The sequence below is a fragment of the Pygoscelis adeliae genome, unplaced genomic scaffold, assembly GCF_000699105.1.
Source record: "Pygoscelis adeliae isolate BGI_AS28 unplaced genomic scaffold, ASM69910v1 Scaffold57, whole genome shotgun sequence".
NCBI classification, from domain to species: domain Eukaryota; kingdom Metazoa; phylum Chordata; class Aves; order Sphenisciformes; family Spheniscidae; genus Pygoscelis; species Pygoscelis adeliae.
The window spans coordinates 6,986,328-7,005,308 of record NW_008825615.1 but is presented as its reverse complement, the minus strand read 5'-3'; the positions used below and the strand labels follow the sequence as shown (position 1 = coordinate 7,005,308).

Sequence of the window (18,981 nt, the reverse complement as noted above, 5' to 3'; positions counted from 1 at the left end):
AAGAGACATTGATTAGGACATTATAAATGAGTCATGTTTTTTTGAAACGTAGTGCAGTTGATAGGATCAGATACTGTTACAAGCATCTCTCTCATGCAGATTAGCTTTTAGTTTTCTCTTCTTGGGCCTCTCACCAGAACTGGTTGCAGTATGACAAGAATGGACCGGTTCTGCCTTCAGCTTTGGCAGCTGCTTCTTAAAAGGGTTAAGAAGAAACGCAGTTGCTCGTTTTGTTGATTTAATGCTAGTTTCTGTATAATAGCCTTCTGTCCCCAAAGTAAGAGTGTATAAAGAAGGCTGCTTTAATTAAACTCTGTGTTGTGAAAAAGATTTTTCCTTCATTGTCATGAGAAATCAGGAAAGGAAAGTCAAACCGTAACAGCGATAACTTATTCCATGAAAATACTAGCTGATTGACCTGTTCAGTATATGGTTTCAGACATCCTGCTTTGGCAGTAAATTCCCATTCATTAGCTTTTTCTGGCAAAAGTTAAAACAGCTTTGTTTCTGTGATGACAGGTCGTTGAGGCACCGCCAGCTTGTCTTTACCAAACTTTCTGCATGCCTTTAACTGGCAGGCTTTCTAGATTGGCTTCGTCCTTGGTACTGCCTTCTCCTGCGGAGCAGTTGTACAGGATAAATCTTCACTGTTGCACCACGGTTGTCCTGAGCGCCTGTACAGAATTGGCTCTGATACTCATACAGCATGCTAAATTCAGCAATGCAGGGCAGGGCAACGGGAATCGTGTGTAGATTGAAAGAAAGAGCATAACTTTCATATCAAGGAGTGAGAGACGTAGCAGCAAAAGCAAAAGTCGGAAGTTAAAGACTCCTCTGTTTGCACAGTCTTGCTAGCCTATGACTGACTTGCTAACCTGTAACTTGGACAAGCCCCTGTCATATCTTTAAATTTGGACTGACAGTTTTCCATTTGCTGCCAGAAACTGTTGTAAAGGGACTATGATTTTCCAGAACCACCCTTCATTCCCTTTTCTTTAGCCAAGCAAAGTGCATGTAGGGGTCTTGCGAGGGGAGTTATTTGAGCCACTTTCTGATTATTTTTCTACCAAAATCAAAGAAGATCACCCCCTGCACTGCCATGTGTTTTATCTTGATGACTAAGGGAACAGATAATGATTATTAGTTTGTATGTGAAAACTGTATGCAAACTTACTGTTCTGTTGTTGGTGAAAATCTCACTATTTTGCCAAATAATGTCAACTATTCTTTGATAGTAAATATTTTCTCAGTTTCTTGTATTTGATTTTGTCATTCTAGCGTTTTGAAAGTTGAGCTTTCTGATTCATCATACTGAAGTGCTGAGTCAGCAACCCATTCTCTTGTCCTATGTCAGAGGTGGTGTCCTGTTTGTGCCACAGCAAAGGGATGCTGCAGTTACCATCAACATCGCGTAGGGTGTTAATCAGTCTGAAGCACCTTAGAATGTTTTCTCAAAGTTAAATTTCATTTTTGGTGTCTTTTATTGGGTAAAAGTACACGAGTATGCTAGAGTAGATGTGCTGGGACAACTGATATAGTTCATTATCCTGTATCCCATAGTGGCCAGTAGAGAGAGGATGACCAGTGAAGGCTACTAGAACAGGGCAAGCATGAAGTGATCTCTCACTGGTATACTCTCTTGCCCTTCACCAATTTGCAACACAGGGCCTTCCCAATCCACAGGTCATCTCGGTGTGCTCTCTCTGGCTTGGTAGATATTTCCTTGATAGATTCTTTTTTTTTTCCATAAATGCGTAACTTTTTAAATATTTCTAACAACCAGAGCTTCTTGCGGCAAGTAGTTCTGCAGCTAATAGTATATTGCATGAATAAACACTACCTCTTTCTCCTTTTGAATCTGCTCCCCTAGTTCTTGTATTTAGAGAGAAGGCATAAGAGGGACTGTGTTGGGTCTGAGCAAAGCTCAGTCAAGCCCAGTGTTCCACAACAGCCAGAGGTGGATGCTCAGGAGAGAGTATAAGAAGATAAATACATGTAATATATTACCTGACTGTCTTCCACCTCTTACCATGTATTATTTGAGACCTTCAGCTGGATATAGTTTCTGTGGGCTTAGAAAATTTTGATTCCATGAAGTTGTCTATTTTGCCCTTGAACACTTGTACAGTTTAGTATCTGCAGCATCTTGTGGGAAGGAATTCCACAATTTAATCTTGCATTGCATGAAAAACTGTTTCCTATTCATGTTTCCCATGCAGGTCATTATTCTGTAGACCTTTACTGTGTCCTTCTTCCAACTTACCGGTTTATGGCTGAATTTCATCTATTTTACCATTTGTTAAATGGTAAACAGATCTGGTAGTAATCAGTTCAAAACCCATTATTATGTACATAAAAATTCTTTCATTCTGCAACTCTTTGCAGGAATCCTAGTCTTTGCTACCTCAAATAAATTAGTATAATCAGCAAACTTTATCACGTCAGGATTCACCCTGTTCTCTACATCATATATGGATATGTTTAACAGTGGTCACCCAGCACAGATTCCTTTAGGATTCCACTCCTTTCATGTATAGTGTTCATTCCTACCCTCTATTCCTGTCTTTTAACAGCCCTTTATCCCTTGGCAGCTTCTTTTGTCCTGGTACCTTTGGCTAGTAATCTTCCTAACCAGCTACATGCCAATGTAACATCCAGGTAGCTTATACTAGACAGATCTCCGTTGTCCACGTTTTTTCGTTTGATTCAGGTAGCTGGTGGGTTTATAGCAACAGCCTGTTATCCAATGTGCCATATTTACTCATTTGTCCACTAATTTGACTCTTTATTATAGTTTCGACCGTGTTTTCTGGTACAGGTACCGAGTTTACTTGATATCCACAGCTCTCTAGACCCCCAGCACTCTTTTAAAAATTGCTGTCACATTTGTCATCCTCCGGTCTGGTATCAAGGCAGTTTTAAAGAAACACTGCAGATAATGATTCAGCTGTTTCTTTACCTCATTGAGTTCAATCCTGTAGGCAGTACAGCCTGGTTTTTTACTGCATAATTTTCTGTCATGGCTGATAACGTGAGAGTACTCATTGGTTGCTCAATTCCAACTCCAGCATTTCTGCTTTGGCTGTTGGCATTGGTAATTTGATAGGATATTGAGATAATCAGGCTATCTCCTAATTATTCAGACCTCTTCTAAGGGCTTCTGGTTTTACCTCTCTTCTACCACTGTTTCAAGCATCTTATGCACGTCTACACTAGAAGAATTGGAAACTCTTCAAACAGTGCCGAACAGATGAGCTTATTTTGTATTAATGTTACTGTCCTCCATTGGACATCCTGTCATACTTCCTTACTTGGCTCACTTAGCAGAGCATGGCAGTTGTTGAGCAGAAAGGGTGAGAGCTCTGTTCTTGAGGCAGATTGAAGACTGTAAATTTGTCTTTGCACAGAAGAAGCATATGATGAAACTACTTACTTAACTGCAAGAAGACTGTGTTGTTCTGAGCTTGGAGTAACATGCTATTCCTCATCTGTTTTGAGTGTATGACTGCTATGACATGAAGACTGAAGACAAATTCTGTACATACGCTATGTATTTGCTCTTGCTCTGCTTTCATATACAGCCTGTCTCTTTTAACCCAGTAGGTGTTGGTCTCTGAAGTTTGCCTTTATTCATCCCATTTCACACTGTCAGGAAGTAGCTGCACACATTATAAACCAGCAGACAGCAACTAGGGAGAAAATTGCTGGTTGTCCTAGAGCTCCCTTGTGTTTGCCTCAGTTGTGTCCTGCTAATTGCATTGGTTCTGCTGCATTACAAAGTGTACAGAAAGGATATTTCTTTCAGAGAATTCCTATGAATCTCATGGGTGCATCTGTCAGATACAAGGCCATGTATCCTGTCTCATGTGAGCACTCCTCTGGTGTTATACTGTTACAAACGTAGTGTTTTAACCACACAGATTTGCTTTACATATGTCATCTAACGTCTTTACTTGCAATCCACAGCTCAATGTTATTTACAACACAAAACACACTGATCAGAGGCTCAGATCTGTCCGAAAACAAGAAGCCTTTGACTTGAATGTTGATGTAAAGGATGACAAAGACGATAAAAACCATTTGACCTTGAATGTGTGCACAAGGTAGGTAATTCAATTGGAGCATCTCATACACCTCTTAGTCTATACAGCTTTTAAATTATTTAAAATGACCTAAATTATCCATTTGTTTGTATGGGCTGTATTAGCAGCCTATGTATTAGCATGGGGTTTTGTCTTTTTGTGCAAGTATCTTTGTGGTCTTTCATTTGCCAATATGTCTTATAGTTAGGAATTTGGTGATATAATATAATGTAAGCATCATTCTAGAGTTGAAAGAGGTGATGAGTTTTCTGGCCAGCCTAATTCTATTCTTTCTGCTGAATAAGAGGGGGGGTGCTGGTACATCTGGGATGATGTTACTTGTTCAGTTAACACCTGCTAAGAACTGAGGTGCGACTGCTGAAGCATCACCTCAGAGACCACAGAACAACCACGAGATATTACCTGGATAGAATTTGGATCAGATGAGAACAGGTGACATTGAACAGTCATATTGCATATTCCTAGGTCAGCCAGTCATTAAACCAAGTTGTTTCTTTGACTGCTTTGCTGCCTCATTTTCATTTGCTGTGACAGTGTTTATACATGTATTTAAAAGAAATATATGAAGATGTTTGTTCTCTGGCAGTTTCTTCAGTATGCACTTCTTATTGTAGTTAAAAAGCACTGCATATTTCACAGAAAACCCTATAGGACATTGTATCTCTCTATATATGTTTATGTTTTTTACCTTCTATCTTTTATTAACTTCAAGGATGTTGAGATGACTACATTCTTTGTATTTTAGGATTTCATCTGTTTGTGAATACTTCCTCTAGAAACACTGTTTTCTTCTTGTGACATTATAATGGGTTCCTTGTAAATGCAAGATTTGCAAAGTACCACCTGATCCACCATGATTACTCTTGCAGCCCATTCCTCCACATCCTCTTTTTATTATTTATTTAAACTTTAAACACCGTATGCCTAGAACTACTTTTGTGCTCTGCCTACCACAAGGGAGCTGTGACTGGAGATGGAGCCTCTAGGTGACACCATCATACAAATAATCAGCTATAGTGAATATGATTTCAGTACAGAGAGAATTGATTTAATTTGGGAAATAGCCAGCAGGCACAAAGCCAGACCCCTGTTTTTATGTGTTTCTGGTAACCAATTCAGTGATACAGATGGTGGGCAGGGACACTAGAATACATGAGAGCTCTTGAAATAGAATGGGCTTTTTCTCTTTCAAAGTTTTCTACGAAGTGTCAACAGCTTTCTAAAGTCTAGCACAAACTCCTGACATGTAAAGGGCTTACATGATGGGTCTGGGATAAGTCTTGGCTGAGCATTCTGATTTTCTAGCTGAGACCTTTGGCTCAGGAATACAGACAGGAAGGGCTCCATCTCTCTGGGAAGGCTCTAGGGTGATAATGTTTTAATTACAAAGTGTTCAAAGGATAGGGGAAAATCTAGTGGCATTATAAAACTGTCCCAGGAGAATTTTTGGAACATTGAGATCCATCAACTCTTATCATGAAAAGTGGACTGGTATAAGTTCTAGTAAGCGCACATGAGCCAGCAATGTGCGCTTGCAGCCCAGAAGGCCAATCATATCCTAGGCTGCATCAAAAGAAGCGTGGCCAGCAGGTCGAAGGAGGTGATTCTGCCCCTCTACTCTGCTCTGGTGAGACCCCACCTGGAGTACTGTGTCCAGCTCTGGAGCCCTCAGCATAAGAAAGACACGGACCTGTTGGAGCAGGTCTGGAAGAGGGTCACAAAAATGATCGGGGGGCTGGAACACCTCTCCTGTGAAGAAAGGCTGAGAGAGTTGGGGTTGTTCAGCCTAGAGAAGAGAAGGCTTCGGGGAGACCTTACTGCAGCCTATCAGTACTTAAAGGGGGCTTATAAAAAAGGTGGCGGCAGACTTTTTAGCAGGGCCTGTTGCGACAGGACAAGGGGGAATGGCTTTAAACTAAAGGCGGATAGACTGAGACTAGATCTAAGGAAGAAATTTTTTATGCTGAGGGTGGTGAAGCCCTGTCACAGGTTGCCCAGAGAGGTGGTGGATGCCCCATCCCTGGAAACCTTCAAGGTCAGGTTGGATGGGGCTCTGAGCAACCTGATCTAGTTAAAGATGTCCCTGCCCACGGCAGGGGGGTTGGACTAGATGACCTTTAGAGGTTCCTTCCAACCCAAACTATTCTATGATTCTGTGAAGTCTGTGTTTCTATTCTTCAGGCTGAGACTTCGTCTCTGGTTGCTTGGCTTGATAGACTAGTCATCCTCTTCTTTTTTCCCCTATATATTGTATATAATATATGCATTATCTATATTAAATTCCTGAATTAGTTTGAAGTTGGTCTACTTATAATCTTTACAGCATGGTGTGGCTTTCTGGTAGAGAAACCAAAGTAGGCAAATAGAGAAAGACTGCTGAAATCTCAACCAGTTTAGCTAGCTGTGGGTATGCATAGTCAAGTAATGGAGGCTGCAGCTTTGCAATTTTTTTCTTTCTCTAATCTGCAGAATATTCCACCTTCTTTCAACCAGCTTGATAGTGATTGGCCATGGTCATCTCAACTGGGTACCATTTATGACACTGGGGCAGATAACGTCTCATTCAAATTGAAATGATTCTTGGTTAGAGGAGCTAACTCACTGTTTGGGAGGCAAATACCCAGGACTGCCAGTTTCTTCTCTGACTGGTCTTGTTGCCCGCATACCGTTTCCAGGCATGGGAAACTGATTGCTGATGGTTCTACTCACTCTCTTGTTTATGCTTTCTGCCTACACTGGCTTGGTGTTGTTTTCTCCTTTTTGCATCATCTGTGAGAGGGTCTCACACGGATCTCATATTGCTGAAGAGCTGAAACATAAAATTAAACTCAAAACATTGTCAGTTCTCTTCAGATACAAGTTTCAGGTCATCTTTCTTTCTATTACTGGTCATTCTTCTTGCACGGTGATTTTTTTTTTAATTTTTAGGAGACCACGGAGTTGAAGAGATGATACCAGCAGCCACCCCAAGGCTGTCTCTCTTCTTTGTTAAGAGAGCCAGATCCTCATAGCATCTGGGATATAAGGGATATATCTTATTCGCTTCTTGACAATACTAAGTTGGTTTGGTTACCTGTTTGTATTTTGGTAGCATCCCAGGCTGGCTAGACAGCTTGGGTATTTTCCTCCCCTCTTACTGGTAATTATGCAGAAATAATTACATCCAGTTCCAATTCAGTTATTTGTTTTCAATAGCAGCTACTTTGGCACAGCACATCATCCAACAGATGGTTTCATTTGTTTCTAATCTCATGAGCCAACTAAAGTCAGCAGTTGTGCTGTGTTTCTTTCAAAGTCATATCTGTGTTCAATCAGCCATGCTGCCAGGCTTAACAGCATTGCTTTGAAAGCAAGTCTTCCCTTTTTTTAAACCATCCAGCTCTACAAAGAAATAGTTTTATCCAATTACTTTCAACTACTGTCAGGCCTTCAAAATGAGGATTGGAGACACTTCTATTCTATTATAACAATAATCATCTACCCTCCATGCCAAGGAGGGGGGAAACCTCTTCTGCCACCTACTTTATTTAAAACAATACAATCTTTTGCAGGTCATTGAAGTATCACTCGTAGCACAGAACACCATAAATATATTCTGATAGTTCTGTTGTGCACCGTAGTATGTAAGGCTTGCTCAACAGAGCAAAGCTTTTTAGTCCAGCATCTGATTCTCATATTGGAAGAAAATGTAATAATAAGCATTATTTAGGAAAAAAGAAGGAACTCAACTTATTAAATCTTCTTTTTCCAAAACTGGATGAATAACATGGCTATGCATTTTAAAACTGGAGCTTTGAGAAATAATCTGATGATGACTTTGTTAATGGAACCATCAATCTCTATGAAGGAAATATGAAAACATTTGGGAGCCATTTTTGGTGTATACCTTTATCTCACCCTCCAAAAATGAATAAAAGCAAAACAATGCATCCATAAGAAGAAATATATATATTTCAGTTCAAGAGTTCCTACATCGGTTTCTTAATTACTTCTTTTGAAACGTGTTTAATTGCAGTATTTCCTGCATATTTGTGATATAAACCTGCACTTACAGATGCCAATGGAAAGCTCCTAGTGGTATCAGTGTAGTCTCTCGTATGATTTATGTACTGTAGTTTTCTCAGTGCTAAACTTGCTTTTGCATATGTCGTTGAAATTATCAGGCAGAATAATAGAGAAATCAATTATTATCTCTTTATCATTAGAAATTTTCTTGTAGGCATTTTGTTCCATTTGTTTCTTAAGTATTCTTAAACATTATTTCTTCCATAGTTGGGATTTAATGATCAAACAGTTTCTTTGGAGAGTGGACTACTCTATTTCTACTAAAAGTTTCTTTGTCTCTGTGTTTTGAAAAGGTACTTGGGTTCTGGCACAGCTCCCAGTAGTGGTATGGTCCTCATGGAGGTTGGCTTACTCAGTGGTTTCTCTGTGTCACCAGATTTCATTCCATTAGACAACACAGTTAAGAAGATGGAAAAGGACTATGGAAAAGTCAACCTATACTTAGACTCTGTAAGTTGAAAATAATGAAGAAGTGTGTTTGTAGTGATGTTAATCTTGACTCTGCCATTGTTTGGTTTAAATTTGGAAAGACATTATGATTGTATTCTTTGGGGAAGTCAACATCTGCTATTCACATTGAATTTATAGTTCCACTGGTTTTTAGTGAGACTGATTGGGTAGGTACAACTCAGTTGTATTTGTAAGGGGTTTCTAGATTAAGCCTCTTAAAAATTATATGTAAGAAGGCAGACATTTCAAGAAGTCTGTAATTTAGCCAAAATGACTACGAATGAGATAAGCATCTTTATATGCATCCTGACTCCAAGTCTTTAGAAATGAAGGGGACTACCGCTGAGCTAGAAGTCCTTACCTCTTCCATGAAACCACCATCACCAGGGTTCTCAGGATGTTTCTCTTCTGTTTTTCTAGCTAAATGAAACACAGGTTTGTGTGGATATTCCGGCTGTGAGAGACTTCAAAGTGGCAAATATCCAAGATGCTTCAGTGACTATAGTGGATTACTATGAACCTAGTAAGTGTCAGTCATTCCAAATGGATCTTAGTGATTCAGAAGTTTAAAAGAAAGTTTCTATTCATGGAAATAGGACAAATTTTAGTGAAGAGAAAGCCACATTGCACTGAAATTTACTTTTTTCATTGAACTGCAGCCTTTTTGGACATTGTCATGCCAAATTTTCTAACAAATAGTAGTGTTTTTCCATATACATGTTTACTGTCCTAATGGGTTGGCTCCTCAGCTGGTGTGAATTGTCATAACTTAATTGTCAACTGGTATAAATTGGCTTCAGTCTGGCCCAATGTGTTCCCAAAACTACCAAAATGAAGCAGGAACTTCACTGTGGTTCACTTACCAAGTTAATGATTATCTTTCAAGTAGCTTTTTCATCTGTTTCTTGTTTAAACTAAGAGTCCTTCATGGGAGAAAATGCCAGTGTTCTGATTTTTGTAGTTATGTAAAAAAGATGTACATGGGAAAAACAGTTTCAAAGTTTTTTGGTTTGTTTGTGGTTTTTTTTTTTTGTATAGTGTCTTTTAGAGAAAGGCAGCAATGTACAAAGCTCTTGGGCAAAATGAAAAGCAAAGAAAGATTACAAGCTGCTGGAGAAGATATTAGAGAGGTTTTCATTACACCAGCCAGCTGAAACATTATTAAGGATTTGGGCTTGGTTTGAGATAAAGGCATAAAAAAGTTGTATAGGCAATTCTCTTCACATTGGTTTGTTTTAGCACAAGACAGAAGACAACCAAATATGCTATGATGTGTACTACTTTAGCTAGATGAAGATCACATTTATTCTATGTAGGCTGAAATGTTTGTTCAATCATAGAAGTTAAAACTAAAATAGGAAATTATCAGATGTAACTAAACTGTCCATTAACCTAGAGCATGTTTTAAGTCCTAGTGGCTTAACAAATTAGAGTAATTTTTATTTGAGACAAACACATAACACTTAGAATCTGTGGCCAAAATAAATTTCCACATGCTTCAATGTCTAGGAGAAGAGCTCAGGACCTAGTCTTTTGTAAGAATGCTGTTAGATAGGCTAATGAATATGTGTATAAAAAAGTCACATATAAATGCACGTGTAAATACTTTTATTCTGTTTAAATACATTTAGTGTCTATAAATTATCAATTAATAAATCAATATTAATTTAAAGATATGAATTAATATCCTTAAGGACTAAAATTTGTATGATGTAATCAGTGTGCTGCAATAGAAGGCTTTAACTTTAAGAAAAAGATTGCTTCAAATATTATTTTACAATACGCCATTCCTATTATTATGTAGTATAGACATATATTGGTCAGCATATATACATATGCCATGATTCTGAGTTCTGAGAGAACTCCTTCCTATCTAATACAGGAATGTGCTTTTATTTTAATCTATTATTTTCCATCACTCTCATAGTTGGTGACCCAAGCTGCAGGTGTATATTTTATGTGATGGTGACAGTCAGATTCATGTCATATTCAGAGCTGGGAGATGTCTAAGGATTCCTCATGCTCTGGCATTTATCAAAAAAGTTATGTCTGTGTGGCAGATATTACAACTGGTATAAGAACTGGGTTGGATGCCAATATAGCAGTGCCAGCAAGGAGATCTGCCAGGGTTAATATACACAGCTACTCGGCACATTCAAATGACTGTGCTGCTTCTCTTACCTGACTTTGTTCAGAGCTAGTTGGGCGTCACTGTTGGGTAAGCGTTATGCCCCGTAAAGATAAATCTTTTATTTTTATTTTTTTTAGAATCTTGAGGCTTGAAAGGAAACGGAATATAATTTCAGTTAAAAAATGCTACTAATAAAAAAAGAAATTGCAGTGTCCCTAGCTGGAATGAAAACCTTCAAACCACAAACCCACTATGCGAATGAAACTTCGCAAAAGTTTGTTCTGTGAGCAATTACCATGCGCTGATGTTTTTGAAATGAATATGGCTTTCCAGGCTTCTAGTTTGTTCAGCTCTGTAGCAACCCTTCAGGAAACTGGGGAGCAAAATACAGGAGCAGGAGCTAGGTGAGGTGGACAGTCCCAGATGCAGGAAGCTGAAGCTCTCAAACGTAACAGTGAGAGAGAAAGCGTCAGTTATGAGAGACCTAGCTCTTAAATGTCATAGCCAGTAACCTGCCAGGTAAAGCATCCCAATTCCTTTGTCATGGGGGTTACTGCGTAGGTAGGGGCAAAATTCCTTTTAGAATGTTTGACTAAGGCTTCTGAACAGATTTGGTCTAACAGTTGAGATTGAGTCTATGAAAGTGTGCCTTTCACCAAGCATTTCCAATGGTTAAACATTGGAAGAGGCTGCCCAGGGAAGTGGTTGAGTCACCATCCCTGGAGGTATTTAAAAGACGTGTAGATGAGGCACTTAGGGACATGGTTTAGTGGGCATGGTGGTGTTGGGTTGACGGTTGGACTCGATGATCTTGGAGGTCTCTTCCAACCTTAATGATTCTATGATTCTGTGATTTGCCTGAACATATTGAGAACATTTTGATGTTTTGGGAAAAGAACAAAGATTAATGCCTAGGCTTAAACACCCACTCTGGGAAGTATTTGCAAGTGTATGACGAGGTCTGCATCAGAGTTTAGTGCATCCTTTAAAAATATTTTCTTTGTGAAGCTAATTTGTTGGTCAGTTCTCAGAAGTTCATTAACTAATGTTAACTAACCTTTCTGAACAGGGAGAAGAGCGGTTTTTTTTTGTGAGAAGCTACAATTCAGAAGTAATGCAAAGTATAACCCCTTGTGACTTCTGTGAAAGTGATTGCGGTCTTTGCCACCGAGATGGTTCTCCAGCCTTGCTTCAGCACTCTTCGTTGGCCTCCTTGTTCTGTGTGCTATTTGTCCTTCATGTAAACTTGCTGTGCAGTTGGGTGCTGTAAAAGGAAACAGATTATGTTTCACATCTAAGGTTTCCATAAATTATCCAAAGAAAATTTTATGTTCAGATACCAGCCTGTCTTTAGTGATTACAGTGACCAAACTCCTGCTGCGTTCGGGGAGAGCTGGGCTGGACCATATGGTAAATTTCTGGCTGTGCCAGAAAACTTCTTTAAGTGTCTGCTGGAAAAACTTTACAAGTGTTAGTTTCATACTGAAGTTATTTTCTGAAGAAGCACAGAGTTAACCAAGAAAGCAGTCTGAGAAAATACAAACCTAGCTCCATGTTCCCACTCCCTTTTCACCCCAGCTTTCAATTGTGCTTGTTTTTTAGGGACATATATTAGTTTACTGTGCTTTTCTGAAATACTCTCTGCTTCTCCGTTGGGGTGTTGGTAAGCAGAGCGCTGGGAGCTTGGTATCAGAGCTCGCTTTGTTCTGTTCTGCAGACATGACATTTGACATTAATATTGAATTTCGCTGTATGCTCTCATGGGGAATAATATGAAAAATAAAAGGAGCTGGCTTCAGAGCAGATCCAAGAGCCAAAAAGTGCTGCATTCACAAACTGCTGAACGCTCCAGAAAATTGTCAGTCTTTCTTTATCATTACAGAGAAGCTAGGTGGATTTTTTGCCAATTCATAAGCTAATCATGTTTGAAAATAAGGCCTCAGGATGTTCTCATGCATTTTACTCTGAAGGGCTTTTACTGTAAATGTATCAAAGATGGAGTCTATGTTTGAGCCTTCATTTTTCCAGGGTTATTCAGAAACAAACCTAATTCTCTTTCCATGTGAGAATGCTGGTGTCCACTGGCATATTTATGGCCAGCAGGATGAAGATTGCTTTGATCCTTTCCTGGTTTTTGGAAGTAGTCTAGAAATGTCACTCTGGGGCATCATTTATGTCTTGCATTTGCAGTGTCGTCTTGTCAACGATTTAAGTGGCATAACCCTAAACAGCTGTTTACTGCTCTCTGCTCCATGTCAGCTGGTTGGCCCTGAATGCCATCTGTGCATGCAACTCCTGTTGTTGGTTGGCAGGAGAGGCTTTTAGGAGGTGTGGGCTGCACATGCATTCAGTCCAGCAAAACAATTGACATGCTTGCTTAACTTTAAGCACATCCTTGTATGCTGAAGGACTTCGCTGAAGTGGGATGGAGGAGAGGGAAGGTGAAGAGCAGCAGGCACTTTTACACCCAAACATGCTCTTTGCACATGGGAAGAATTTCAGGTCTCTAGGAATGTGGAAACGTGTGAGCGTGGGATCTATTCCCTCCTGAGTGAGCGTATGAATGTCTTCCCTGTCTAGCAGCCGATGTATCCTTCTTGAACACTGCCTGTGATATCTAATGCTTACTTCTTTTTGATAAGGAAGCCAAGCTGATAACATTCCTAGTCACTAAAATGAAGTTAATAGCTGTCATACCAACCAACAGAGTTAGAAATTTTAAGGCTATTGATTCCCTTTCTTTCATACCTTTTTGAGACAGAGTGTGTACGTGTGCACATGTAATTATATGGCAGGCACTTTCCTTGAGCAATTTCTAATTTTTATTCAAATTTTGCTACTGCTTAAAATGTATATTTTTGTATTTTATACTCATCTATACTTTTGTTCAAAAAGAAAGTTAGTGCATGGTAGCATGGGAAGAGGCCTGAACTTCTTGAACTGGGTGCCTTCTAATACCGAGGTATAGGTTTTTGACTGCAAAACTAGTTTAGGTGGGGTTATTTGTTTTACTTTAGCTGTATTTAGAATTTACAATATTTTTCACAAACTTGGGGTTCTGTTCTGTCTCTCTGGCAGAGCTTAGGCCTGGTCCTTTGTAGTCAGTTCATGCTTTTCACTTGCCTTTGGTGCACTTTGAATCTAGCCCCTTCAATAGTTGATTAATGCCTTAACATGAGTGCCCATGCTACTCTCTCACCCACATGAAGTAATACCATATTTCTTGAAATCCAAAGCACTACTTAGTCAATAGGATGCAGGATCTGACCCTCTGTAAGCCATGCCCTTGGTTACACGGGTCCAGAGCTAATAGAAACCAAGATACAAACTGAAATATATCTTTGCGTCTCAAATCCTTCATCCATGTATGGGAGCATAAATTGAATTGTGCCAAGTGTAAGATCTGGAAAACATTCACACTCTGAACTGGGATGTGTTTTGCTGTGAGTGAACTATGGAAGCAGGTCTTCTTTTGCCTTCGGGGACAGCAGCCTTGACATGTCATTTGCCTCCATTTACTATAATTTCAAGAACCCAAAGCTCACATACTTTCAGTTTTTACTATATTTGGAGCTTCTAAGAGGGACATTGATACGTGATTAATGTTAGGAATAAGAGGCTTATTTTCTAGACAAGATATACTGGAGATAAACTACTCCTTTGCAGTAGATAGTAGGAATAAATTAGTTTTATTTTGCAGGCAGTCCCAGCTTCCTGAATAGCCTCCAGAAAAATGGATTTAAACTGCTCAGCCTAATTTCAGACAGGGCAGCTTTTATTAGTGTTCCCTTACATTTGTTTTTGAGACAAACAACACATGTTTTTAAATGACTCTTGGCTGCCTTGCACACCCTACTAAGGAGCATCAGTCATAATGCACCGTGTCGGAGTCAGTGAACAAACATCCTCTTTTACTTTTTTCTATACAGCAGGCATATCATTACAGACATCCAAATCTGCCGCTGTACTAAGCTATTTTAAAGGAACAGTGTACATCATATGACTTCGAACAAATGTTTACACTAGGTGGCCTTGAACTTTCCTACACCGATGCTTTTGGTCACTTTGCAGTTGCGGCTAGTGCTTTGAATGAGTTGCAGAGGATAAATTTTGTATTGTGTGTTGGCAGTGAGTGGAACAGGGGAAAGGGAATATTACGTGGCACAGTGACTTTTTTTGTTTTCCGCATCGTTATGTAGGAACCTTTACACAAATGCTCAGCATATGTATTTTTTCCATTGCTCTGTAAAGTCAGTTTTTGATGTTAGAGGGGCCATGCTCCCTCTCAGTTAATAGTAAATCTTTTAGTAAAAGATCTTTAGAATCTCTTTAGGAACAAGGTCTTTAAGGAGCTTTGAGGCATGGTGCTAAAAGCAGTCAGGAAAAGGTATTTTGTGATGGCGTCTTCATGTTGCATTGCCTGAACATTTTTGTGTGGTTGCTCTTTGTTTGAAATGTGACTATTCTCTGGTACTTCCCCTGCCCTTTTCAGCCACATGCTGTCAATGGACATAGTCTATGCAGAGCCATTCATACACTTTAATACACATTAAATCAGTAAGAAAGAACAATTTATTTAGGATTGAGTTTAAAACAAAACCATAATGCATTTTAAAGGATCTCCCTCTCCAAATTCTGCCTTCACTGTCATCCATGGTCTTAGCCGAGGTTTTCTCTACGGGTTTCTCTGTGTGTGTCATCTAGAAACCTTCTATACCAAACACTGTTGTACACAACAGGGAACGAATGTTGCCTAATGGGTTTACAGCACCTCGGAGTCTGCATGCTGGGCCAGCTTGATGGCTGGTTTGGTTCCCAGCGTGGCACTGCCATGTTCCCATTTACTTCACAAGTAGGAGCTTGTGGCTTGTGCACATCAATGGCACGTGATAAAGGGGAAGTGGCCAAACTGGTGCAGGAGAAACAGAAGAGCCAAGGTCCAACGTTAAGTGCCTCTCTTTTGCCTTGAAAGTCACTGTTGAAAATCAAACCTAAGATTCAAAAATTGTTTTGAATCAGTTTTCAAAATATTATCCTAGCAATATTTCTCCAAATGTGTTGTTCAAGTTGGTATGAATATTGACAATACTTGGTTTAATAGCCATTACATAGGCTCCAGTGTACTACAGTGTGCAATGTATGTGCAATTAAAAACATAAAAGATCTTCACAAAGTGCCCAAACCAACAACATTGTGTGATGTTCTGTTTTTCAAAACATACAGTTAGGTTTTTAGGAAAGATTATATTTAAAGCAACTGGTGCCTAATGGCATGATTTTTCTATCATCTCAAACACTAAGAAAGAGTATTCAACTTTAATTCTAATGGCCAATAATAATTCTGTTATAGCCTTTCTTCTACCATAAATCTTTATGTAGTGAACCATCTTTATGTGTTTAGTCCTCTAAATACATAGAAGATTTTGAAATTAGATGTTCTCACTAGTAATTTATCCATAAAATACAACAGCAGTTATGTGATCAGGTCTTTTGAGTTGTTACTAGATTCTCCTTTTCCCCATGTCAAAATATTTGACTTCAATGTTGCTTCTTACTCAGTTTATTATATTTTTGTGTGCCACTTGGAAATATCATTGCACTAATGCTATTCTATGCAAGAAAGTCTGACAGTGTGCTGTATTAGATCAATCCAGTGATTATTTTTCCTAATGGATTGCTCATTATTTTCAGATGTGTATGAGCATTAATTGCTTATGTGCTACAGTTGAGTCACCAGAACTCCAATGTTAAGATTTCTCTTTAATTTCAAGTCATACATTTTATTTCTGCATTTCTTAGTGGTTACCCAAAACCTTCATCAGCCTTGCCCAGATCTTACGATGTTATATTATGAATTGATTTTTTTGTTGTGGTTTTTAGTATTGTTAGGTTGGGTGGGATACTAATATGAGGAAGAAAATACAAAAAATGCTGGCTCAAAGGAAGAATTGTATAAGCAGGTGTAATGGACCATACATTAGCTGTCCTACTGGCTACTGCATCTCTTCTTTCTCCATATCGGGCCTTAAGTGATTTGAACTAAAATTCTTCGCTGCCTTGAGACGTAGTCAGATACCCACTTTGATCTAGTTTAGGATCATCATACGCATTTCCACTTTTGATCAAATCAGAAATGGTAGAAAAAGTATGCTTTTATGAGCTGTTTTGAGCAAACAGAGGTGAACTAACATGCCAGCTATGCAAATTGCTTCTGTCTTTTCAAATAATAAAACAAATGTTAAGGAACTAGACCGTTTCACAGGATTTTGGAAAATTGTCATTGATTTATTTTTCTTCAAATAAAGTTTGCAATAGCTATTTTAAAATTCTATTAAAGATGACTTTTAATAATGTATGTCTAGTGTTTGCTTGTTTAACGATACAGCCACCTGTAGCAGACCGCAGTTTCCGTACTGTGTTGACCACTGCCCATCCTCAGCATGTCTTAGAGGCTGCCTCACCTGTGTTTTAAAGCTCATAATTTGAAGTGGTGCAATGGTGGCTTCCATGGCCAGGCTGCTAACCATGACCTTACAGATTATTGTTTGGGACTTTCCTGACTAGGGGTCACCACATTTAAAAGGAGTATTATTTTAGTCAACATGAAGTTATTGGAAGATTTGCTGTTAACGTCAACAGAAGTAGTATACCTAAGATTCTGTGATGAACTCAAGGCAGGCCCTTTGTGGTCATGGAGAACCTCAGGAACTGTACTGTTTCTGTGAACAGGAGCAAACCTTTCAGATATAGAGCTTATTGCTGTATGGAGCCTGAAGCGGCAGTAAGAGAGTTCCAAGTAATCTTTATACCAAAGTATTTCATAAAAAAACTAATTGAACTGATGCACAAATTATTTTTTTTCAGGTGAACTGCTGTTTTACCTGTTGTTTTTCATGCTTTGGAAGTTTGGCCTTCATGACGCTACCTTTCCCTAATTCTTCTCACAAATCTGTCACCGTTCCTCCTGCCTGCCCTTGGAAGAGCTTCCTGGCCCGTTTCAGCTTCGAGGTCAGGTTCTGCTCAGCCTTGCTCACCTCTTTTACCCTGACCTCTCGGTGATCTCGCCCATGAGCTCAGCAACCATCCCTGTGCTGATGTCTCGCAGATCTACCCTTTCCTTCAGAGCTTTTGTTGCCTGTCAAGACTAAAATCCTTTTCGGTCTTATGGATAAATAGCTATCAACTCAAACTCGGGGTGAATAAAGGACACTTGGGACTTGTCAGCACAGATTTATGAAGCTGAAATCGTGTTTAACCAACCTGATAGCTTTCTATGATGAGAGGATTGGCTGCGTGGATGAGGAGAAACAGTGGATGTTTATATAGACTTTAGTAAGGCTTTCTCTCATAACATCGTCATAGATGAACTGATGAGCTATGGGCTAAATGGGTTGGCACTGAGGTGGACTGAAAACTGACTGAACAGCTGGACTGAAAGGGTTGTGATCAGCAGCACAAAGCCCAGCTGGAGAGCAGTCGGTGGTGGCGTACCCCAGGGGTCGACACATGCATGATGCTTTGCATGCTCTTATTTGCACTCATAAAGCTGTATCACTGCTTTCCTGCTGTGGTGGGTTGACATCGGTCAGCAGCTAAGCACACACCAGCCGCTCACTTGCTTCCCACCCCCAGTGGGATGGGGGAGAGAATCAGGAGGGCAAAGAGAGAAAAACTCATGGGTTGAGATAAAGACAGTTTAATAGGGGAAGGGGAAAATAGGGAAAGGAAAAAAGAAAGGCAAGTGATGCACCCCCCCCCCCCCCACCAGCAGCCCGATCCCCAGCCAGTCTCTGAGCAACAGCTACTTTGGAAAGTACCTCCACCTTTATATGCTGAGCATGACATTATATGGTATGGAACATCCCTTGGGTCAGTTTGGATCAGCTGTCGCGGCTGTGTCCCCTCCCAGCCTCTTGCCCACCCCCAGCCTACTTGCTAGGGGAGCAGCATGAGAAATGAGAAGGCCTTGACACAGCTAAAACATTGGTGTGTTACCAGCACTGTTTTGGTCACAATTCTGAAACACAGCACCATATGGGCTACTATGAAGAAAATGAACTCCATCCCAGCCAGGTGAGTACACCTGCAAACCCCTCCAGCAGGTCCCCTTTGCTGTGATTTTTCATGTGATGGTGTGTGCAAGCACTGACAAGCCTTATGCTCCCATGGAGCTGAAAGCTACTGCGATGACCAGCATCTCCTCATTCCTTCAAGAAGGAAGTCTTAAAGGCGC

At 39.7% G+C, this 18,981-nt stretch overlaps 1 protein-coding gene across 1 annotated transcript in view; it reads left to right on the top strand.

Annotated features, from left to right (window-relative positions):
* CD109 (CD109 molecule) overlaps positions 1–12,019 on the top strand; it is an 84,583-nt gene extending 72,564 nt beyond the window's left edge. The window contains exons 30-33 of the mRNA XM_009333238.1: positions 3,967–4,103; positions 8,462–8,618; positions 9,039–9,141; positions 11,823–12,019. Of these exons, the coding sequence (XP_009331513.1) occupies positions 3,967–4,103; positions 8,462–8,618; positions 9,039–9,141; positions 11,823–12,019 (594 nt within the window). The remainder of the gene's footprint in view (positions 1–3,966; positions 4,104–8,461; positions 8,619–9,038; positions 9,142–11,822) is intronic.
* Positions 12,020–18,981: the final 6,962 nt, after the last annotated feature.